Genomic DNA, 9,790 nt, shown 5'->3' on the forward strand with positions numbered 1-9,790 from the left:
AAACACTGCCTGTCAGATTATATAAGCACAACCTTTAGCCATGGACACACAAGTCTGGCCGAACATTTTTCTCTCTTTAAAAACCACCTCTCTTGCACACACACACACACATTCACACACAGAGATATCTTGACTTGCTGCCTCTGTGTCAATAGCATCCAAACATTTCTTCCCTAAAAGAGATTGCACGCTGCACTGACTGAGTCTCATTACTGCCAAAAATATGAATAGAAAATTCAACACCAATGTTTAAAAAAACAGTCCTACACGGCCCACGGTTTATGAAGATATTCTAGAACAGGATGCGAATAAAAAGACAAAACTAAGTCATCTGCCACACTGCGGAATTATGCGAGATGTACAGAAGGAAAGGTGTTTGGTTATCCTGACAGCACAGACTACATGCACGCAGTCAGTCGCTCACGCACACAAACATTACACGCCCTATCAGTGCGCGCACACGCGGGCGCACATACAGTAAACGTTGCAATGGGCTCATCAATAATGCATCGGCACTTCATGTTTATGCAATCTACAGGGCAAGCGCGAGCGACGGATAGCTGCAGACGTAAGCCCGGCACTACAGCGGCGTACAAGCATATCACAGACGCAGCTCAGACATTAAAGTTAAAATCGTTCCCGCCTGTAGAGAAACAGATTAAGATAATAAAACAGTCCTCAGCACATACCTGTTAAAGCATTACTTCTTTGATTGTGGTTTGTGCAGGCTTGAAGGACTTCATGACACCGCACTAAGGAAATAAAACTGTAGCTGTGGTGATATGCAAATTAACGGCTCCCGCTGAATGCAAGGCCATTTATTATTCATAAATTACTCATGTTTATGCAAATGACGGTATACGGAAACACCGGTGGGGGTTGAGTAGCTCCGTCTAAACATACCGTGTGATTCAATTTCTGTTCTTCCATCTAGAATGATCCACATCCAGGAATTTGACGAACATGCCCACAAAGCGGCAGAGTTATTGCGAAGCGTCATCCAGGTGGTCAGTAGTAATGTCGGCTCTATGGGCAGTAAGTGTAATACGTGCCGTGCAGCTGAGGCCTATGTTTGTGGGTAAACCTCATTTAGGCTGTCATTTGATTTCGCCACCGCTTTTTCAACCTGTTGGTCCTGCCAGTGTGTCGCCTGCACGTTGTGTGTGTTTGACAGTGGGCTCGGCCTATGGGCTTCAGATGCAAGGTGTTTCTATTATTTGAAGACATTATGGGCACAGTCGGACCTCTGTGGGGGGTCTGGGGGATCCTCCCCATGCATTTATTTTTTATGAGCAAACTCTACTTTGATGCTTTTTTATGTACTCTGGCACCTTATTTGCATTCACAGTATGTCTCAGTACTTAAAAAAAAAGTGTGTACCAGATTAATTGTCATGTTAAAAATATTAGTAGTTTGTTTGTAATTATTATGTTGAGTAAAAACAGAATACTTACTTAAAACGAATTAGTGTGAATGTAGCCTTAGTTTAGTATGCCAATATAATGTCATAAATACTCATATTATGTATAGTATAGTATAGTATGTAACAGAAAAGCCATTAAAAATCTCATAGTATAATATACCATAAAAGTATCATGAAACATTTCATTTTATAGTATGCCATAAAAATGTCAGTGAAAGTCATAGTGTGGTATGTCATACAAAATGTAATAAAAGTCATAGCACAGTATTTCATGAAAAGTCCATCGCATGGCAAATGGACTTACTTGTGCAGCGCTTTTCTAGTTTTCCGACCCCTCAAAGCACTTTAATACACCCATTCATACACTGATGGCAGGGGCCGCCAATGCAAGGTGCCACCTCTCCATCAGGACTCTGTCTAACCATTCACACCTATTCATACACCGCAGGCACAGCTTGCGGGAGCAATTTGGGGTTAAGTGTCTTGCCCAAGGACACATTTACATGGACTAGCCGGAGCCGAGGATCGAACAGCCGAGCGAGTGATTGAAGCGTGACCCTGCTCTTCCATTGAGCCACAATATGCCACATAAAATGTTCTAATATATTATGCCATGAATGTCATAAAAAACGTCATTAAAGTAATAGCACAGTATTTCATGAAAAAGCAATAGTATGTCTTAGAAAAGTCTTTAAAAATGTCATAGTATTGTGTAGTCTGTCATTTAAAAAAGTCATAGGACAGTAAGTCATAAAAAGTTTAAAAAAAAAGTATAGTATGTATAGTATGCCATCATTTTGTCATAATTATGATTAGCCATGAAAATGCCAGAGTAGAGTAGGCTATAAAATAATAACATAGTATGTCGTAAAAAATGTAATATACAGTTTATCATAGAAAAAAGTTGTGGTATAGTAGCTCATGAAAAACGTCAAGACAATATCATTACAAATTTCATAGCAAAGTGTTCCATAAAAATGTCACATCCATCTTAAAAAATGTCAGAAAACAAATCATTGCTTCGTATGTCATCAATAATGATAAAGTATGATACAAAATGTCAGAATACACTTTTTCTGTGTTGCCCTCAATCGTGTGCTGGCTGTGAATGTGATGCAAATTGTTATTCGGCCTTCTCCTTTTGTCTCCTGAGATGAGTGCAAAATTCCGGAACAAAACTGAGGATGACGGAGTTTCTTCACTTTGTCCAACACCTTAGAGGTCTGAACAACCCCATCTCGGGTTGGTGCTCAGGTTATGATGCTGCAGTTTAATCAAAAAAAGTTTTTGATAAATTTGTTGTATTCTGTTCCATAACCCCCTCCAACTATCTCTCCAAGACAGCGGGAGGAGACACAGTCCCATACTCCCTTGTCCACTGCATGGTGCGATGGTGCTCTGGACACTGGTGTCCTTACAATGGTGAAGACTCAAACCTGGCCCTGGCACCTTCCAACCCAGGAACTAACCAACCACGCCACCAATGCCATGCACTTAGAACTGACTTTTTCATAGTGGTTGTTAAAAGTTATTCAAAAGGCTCTCTGTATTTTTGTAGGTCATCAATATAAGGTGCTGATACAACTAATTCTTGACAACTTGAAAGGATTAAAACCCATCGCTGTTTGAAAGCTATATAATACAAATTGATTGTTATTTTCATCTGTAATGTGCAGAAAAATCTGTCATGCTGAAAGGTTGAGCTTTTCATGGGGACTTGTGTATTTAAGTTGAGTGGAAGTAGATCAAATAGTTAGTGGATTGCTCGGACAACCAGAGGTTGTGGGTTCGATTCTTATGTGCTATACAATGAACTTTAAGGTCCAACAGCCAAAGTAAAGAAGCCAAATATGCTACAAAGAGTGTGAGATCAGAAAGCTCAGGGTGCGAGACGACTGGTCTGAACACTGGAGGTTGTGGGTTTAATCCTTATCGAGGGCCAAAGCACAAAACCTCCTATCTGCAGAATTTTCTGATTGCCGGATTTCATTTTGGATGATGAGAACAAGGAAGGCTGTTCATATTCAGTCTGTTTTAAAATAATCCCGCCCTTTATTGAAACTAAATTTAGAGCATCATTTTGTAGAACCTCTTCCAACTTGCACCAAATGATGGAAAGATTGCAAAATGATCCAGGCATTTTTCAGATAGGAGGTTTTTCTCTTCGGCCATTGTTATGTGCATCTGTAGGTTTTGAGGTTTACCTCACAAAGTTAAGTTGTCAAATATGTTATGAAAGTGTCAGATCAGAAAATTCATTTTTAATGGCAAATTATACTATGTATTTTTGACATTTCATTAACGTACTATGCAATGCCTTTTCATGAATCTTTTCTTGACATATTATACTTCGTCTTGTTTTTTTTGCATACTAGCTATGATTCTTTCATGACATGGAATGAGTTTCCCCACTGGGGATTAATAAAAGTTTTCTAATCTAATCTAACCTAATAATTATTATGACAAACTATATTAGCCATGCTATGACTCTCTATGACATACTATTATTTTATTTTTTTATATTTGTATGATATTTTTAGTATAGTATGTCTAAGTAAAAAAGTCAAAGTAAAAAAGTCAAAGTATAGTATGTTGAAAAATTCACAAAAAGTTATATAATACTAGGTGGAAAAACAATTATTATAAAAATGATAAAAATGCCATAGTAATATGTCAAAACAAAATCATAAAGAAGTCAGAGTAAAGCATTAAAAGGTAAATATGTTGATAAAAGTAATGAAAATGCAATATATGTCCAAAAACGTCATTAAAATATCACAGTATAGTACGTTGAACTATAGTCTGTCTAAAAAATATATATATGAAAGTCATAGTATTGTTTTTCAAAAAAAGTAATTGAAAAGTCATGGTATAACTATACTATGGCTTTTTATAATATACTATGACTTTTTTCTGAGATACTATACTATCACCTTTATGACGATATACTATGACTCATGTATATGGACTCATGAGTCTGAAATAAAAGTTGAATTATGACTTATGACGTTTTTTGACATACTATACTATTACTATGACTTGTTTTCAACATACTATACTATGACTTGTTTGACATTTTTCCAACATACTATACAATTACTTTTTAATGCCGTACCATACTTTTACATTTATTGCATACTATACTATGACATATTTATGCCATACTTTATACTTTGACATTTTCTATAACTTTTTTATGACAACCCATATTATGAAATCTATGAAATCTTAAATAGTATCTATTTTCTATGGCATATTATACTATGATATTTTTTGACATACATGATTTTTATAGCAAACAATACAATGACATTTTTAAGACATACTATATCATTTCTGTGTGGCATCTATAATATGGATTTCTTTATGACATACTATATGATGACATTTATATGACATATTGAACTATTTGCCTTTTTTAAAACTTTTTTTACGACATTACGTTTTATGATAAACGACATTGTGGGTGCATCAAGTCTCCTAAATTCCATCCACATACCCATACGTGCTTAGTCCCTTCAACCAGAGATGCATAGAGCGATGCAAGGAGAGAGACAACGAGGGAATACGTTTTTAGAGAAACAAGACATCCTTTTCTTATCCGATCCTAAGTGGGGACAATTAAAATGAATAACTCATACCAAACCCAATACTCAGGAATTATCGGCCTCACGTGACTGAATGGAATGAAAATAACAATAAATGGTGTAAAAAGTGTTTTAGTGTAATAGAAGTTAACTGTAGGTAATACAACGACCATGGATAAGTACCTCATACAACCATGGATGAATACAAATAACTGGATACAATTTAAGCTCTAGCTTTATAATCCATAAATATTTTCATCTTCATATTGCGTTGAGGTTTATGGCAGATATCAGGGCACTAGAAGCGTACGGATGAATATTTATTTTGCGCACTGTATCATAAAATACGGTAATATACGTCATCACAAGGGGACAACTTTGACACAGTACAGTTGCGACGCGCATCGTTTTTGTTATTGCTGGTGTTTGTCAACGCTATCCGGTTTTGAATGGACTTGCGCATATTTAGACACACTTAAAGTATGTTTAATTGATTCTGCAGCAAACCGGGAAAACGTCGCATACAACGTTCACTCTTATTTTCTGTCACGGTTCTGTTTTTCCTCTTTTCTTGCAGAGGCAGCATGTTCCACAAAAGTTCACAGGGGAAATACTGGATTTTTGCAAGTGAAGACGATGTTGAGCAGAAGAGATACGAGGCCAACCAGAATTTCCGCAACAAGATGCTAGAGGGTGGGAAGGTAATATGTGACGTTACATAAAAATAATACCATAACAAGGACAACAGGCACACGTGTGTTGACAGTGTACTCCACCTCCTCCCGCCTCTCTCTCTCTCTGAACCAGCCTGGGGTAAGTGAGTCCAAGCTCTTGGAGCGTCACGAGGAAGAGGTTTTAATCCGACACTACGAGAAGAGGATGGTGGACTTCTGCAATGCCTTCAAGCCTGTAATGCCCAAGTCTGTTGTGGTATGTGTGTGCTTTAGCCATCTATCTCGCTCTGAAATTGCCCCGTTGAGCATGCGCACTAGCGTTTCCTTTAACCCCGCCTCCCAGCCGCTCGGTCTTGGACTCATCTACATGAACGTAGGAAGGAAAAACATTCCAGATTCGTCTATTATGGCATATCTGACCTACATGTGTCTCACCTGTGCAGGGTACAGCCATCATGTACTTCAGAAGATTCTACCTGAACAACTCCATCATGGAGTACCACCCCAGGATTATCATGTGAGTACAGATATGTTTGAGGGGGAATTAAAAAAAAGCAACATTTCTTTAGCTTGAATGACCAAAAAGTCCTAGCTGTATGTAAACATGGTAGGCGAACTGCAGATCCAATTATTTAATGAAAATATTAATTAATAATGTGTTTACAACTGTGTAAATGATGGGATACCTTTAGCTCCATTTGGGAACAATCCTTTATTTTTCAGGCTGGTTCTTACCTGACATTCCTGTTTCAGGCTGACTTGTGCCTACCTGTCCTGTAAAGTGGACGAGTTCAACGTTTCCAGCACCCAGTTTGTGGGCAACCTTCTTCAGGAGACCCCGGCGGGGCAGGAAAGGGTTCTGGAACAGATCCTGGAGTTTGAGCTGCTGCTGATCCAACAGCTCAACTTTCACCTGGTGGTCCACAACCCCTACAGACCGATGGAGGGCCTGCTCATCGACCTCAAGGTAGCTGGACCCCTGGAGAGAGCTGCAGCAGATATTACTCTGGCACTCGTAGTCCAAATCTGGCTCATTTTGCAGTTCATATGTTTTGTCCCGTCTCAATGAATTGTCCTTTTTCATAAATGTCATCCTTCAGACAAGGTACCCCACGCTGGAGAACCCAGAGTCGCTGAGGAAGAGTGCAGATGACTTTCTGACACAGGCGGCCATGACGGACGCAGGACTGCTGTTCCCCCCCTCTCAGATTGCTCTAACAGCTATTCTGAACAGCGCCTCGAGAGCCGGTCTCAGCATGGAGAGGTGCCACGTTTGAATTTTTAAAAAGTAGATCTTGAAGTAATTTAGTAACAATGAACAGCAATACATTTAATTAAATAATCAGCTGGATGAGCATCATTAACGCATTTGTTTTTTTGGGAATATGTTCCAGCAGAATAAAGACAGAACTTAAGTTGAAAGTTTAGAAATGTAAACAATCCTTTTTTGATTTTATTTTAAATGCCAAGCTACCTGAATGAATGCCTGGGACTGAAAGACGACAAAGAGACTCTCTCAAAAATGTACGACTCTATGAGACGTGAGTAAACTGCACCTCCATGTCACACCACAGGGTGGTGATGTTGAGCCCTTTGAGCGTCACTGATGACAACAAGTCTGATCCAAGACTAAAGTAAATGTTTTCTGTGTTCATCCAGGGATGAAAACCCTCCTGAAGAAGTATGAACTTCCTAAACCAGAGGAGGTGAATGCTTCCAAAAAGAAGTTGGAGAGGATTCATGCGGAGTTTTCCAGTTCAAGCAAGTAAGGAGATGAAGTCACTCGCGTGCGTTTACTCTGAGAACACTATTGTCACACTGCCATACTATGTGACTTTATTGTGGAGTTGATCTCGTCCCTATATTAAGGCAGAACTAGTGTCGTGTATTTCCGTCACCCACACACACAGTAAGCAACTCACGTCTTCTGTTGTTATACATGGTAACAGTTTTATTTTAGCCAGGTTGTCGTATCTAAGATGCAAAAAGGTTCAGTATCAGGTAGAAAAATAAAAAGGAACACATCAGCTGTATGGAATACAGAAAGGAAGTACAACAGCACGCCACATTCATCACCCATACCATGTAGCACAGCTGATATTGGTATCGCTGACGAGACGTTGAGGCTGTCGCCGGCCGTCCGTCCGTTAACACTTTGTGAGGTCCGTGGTATCTTTAAGTGCAACTACAGTAAACAGTTTGGTAAACGCTCGAGTCACCAGGAGGCACACGAGGCCGACACCCCCCCCCCCTCATGACTTTGAACATGATAAATCTGTGCATGGCATGACTTCTCGGGATGAATCTATATGAAAATAGTCGGTGCAGAAGTGTTCTGGAAAAGAGCGAGAGACTGCAAATGCATGAAAGCTTTCGTTTACACCCCCACCCCCCCCCCCCCCCCCCAAGGCTTTGAGGGAGTTCGGGTGACGTTTGTTAAAGCAGCGCATATATATATATATGCATGCCCACACACTATAGCAGGATCCATTCAGGATCAACACATGCACAGGTTACAGATATCTCCTACAAACTATCATTCAGCTAGATCACACACACTACGCTTCTATACAAGCCTAAGTATATAATATCGACAAACAAGCAGCATATCAAAAAAATCTAACAAGTGGTTCCGGTGCTGCGTGGTAGTTCGTACAATGTCGTTGGCGGATTCGAAGAAAGAGCTAGTCATAAAAGCAGGTGATGTGGGCGGTGTGTAGAAAGGAGTTAAGGCTTGTGTCATCTTGGAGAGAGGTGCTGTGTTCAATTTCCCTGATGACGGAAGAAAGAAACGCTACTTCAATGCTTTGGATTGCCCCCCCCACTGTAATCCTCACAGGAGCGTCTGATCAGGGTCAGTTAACCAGAACCAGGGAGACTGGGGGGGGGGGGGGGGGAGTGGCAGGAATACCGGGATAAAAGAAGTTCAGACATTTCCGCAGTTGACTGTATCTCAGGTCCATCTTCATAGAAATCATCTCAAGACTTGTCTAATTTTTAAATCAGTTCAACACCCCGTGTCTGAAGCGGTTTTTGGGGGAAGGGCTTTGGAAAGGACAGTATTCAGATATGCAGCAAGTGGTTTCCCACGGAGAACAGCCATATTGCGTTTTGAACTGCCAGGAATCTAGGCCACATGCTTATAAATACAAACTGACGTAAGTCTTCGGTAGGGCGCCTCACGGGACGAGGACTCGCTTTGGCCGGCTGGTCGTGTGGTCTGACTACCACGCTTTGATTCTCGGGTAGAAACCTGTGAAAGTCACATTACCTGGATGGCAGCAGCCAGTGACATGATGGTGCACTCTGTCCTGTAAGATAAAGCGGACATGTTTGTGACAGGCCCATGCTCGGAGAATCACTTCTGCATGTATTCATACATGGTGTGAACTAGTCCACATGGAGCAGCGTAACGATTGAAAATGGAGAGACATGGGGGAACTAGAACTACCAATGGCGGTCATGAAGGTGTGGTGGACACTAGATGCCACATGACTTTCCTAGATGAGCGTTAAAAATGGACTTGAAGGGGGTCGGTCACAAACGTTGAATGTAAGGAACAGTGTTGACCAGCGGTTAGGGGTTGTAAAGGTCCTTCTGATTGTGAAATATTTAACAGTAATTCTTAACTTATTGCTTTTGTATTGCAGCAAACGAAAGCGAGGATATGAAGGAGACGGTCATGTAGCGAAAGAACCTCGTTTAACAGAAGATGAGGTGAGACCATGTTTTGAATTACATGCCGGCAAACTTCGTTAAGCTACATATTTAAACTTTTTTTCATTGCAGGAATGGACCGATGAAGACCTGATATGAGCATTTACCCCAGAGTGGTTTGTGATTTAAAGATATTATTCCAATATTAAACTGACGATTGGCCGACCGTGCCGTTCCAGAAGATGCAATGGAAAGGCAAAGGCAGTTTGCAGACGTTTACACGTTATATTTACTTTTCTACAGCATATTGAAGACCTGGCTTTGTTCTGCAGTATGAATAAAGATATTGTTCTACATTTTGTGTCTTGTTTCTGCAGATTAAACAGAATGGTAGATTATTAAGTGTGCATACGTTCTTCACCTTTGTCCGGGGACAATGAATGACTCCG

At 40.2% G+C, this 9,790-nt stretch overlaps 1 protein-coding gene across 1 annotated transcript; it reads left to right on the plus strand.

Moving 5' to 3' along the window:
• The first annotated feature begins 5,386 nt into the window (after positions 1-5,386).
• Positions 5,387-9,692, plus strand: ccnh (cyclin H). The gene is made up of 10 exons (XM_079270429.1): positions 5,387-5,490; positions 5,588-5,711; positions 5,818-5,940; positions 6,128-6,201; positions 6,438-6,651; positions 6,785-6,948; positions 7,155-7,225; positions 7,344-7,449; positions 9,335-9,401; positions 9,474-9,692. Exons 2-10 carry the CDS (start codon positions 5,595-5,597, stop codon positions 9,498-9,500), a joined length of 963 nt encoding a protein of 320 aa, XP_079126555.1. The 5' UTR covers positions 5,387-5,490; positions 5,588-5,594; the 3' UTR covers positions 9,501-9,692.
• Positions 9,693-9,790: the final 98 nt, after the last annotated feature.

This window comes from Melanostigma gelatinosum (genome assembly GCF_949748355.1).
Source record: "Melanostigma gelatinosum genome assembly, chromosome: 6".
In the NCBI taxonomy this organism is placed as follows: domain Eukaryota; kingdom Metazoa; phylum Chordata; class Actinopteri; order Perciformes; family Zoarcidae; genus Melanostigma; species Melanostigma gelatinosum.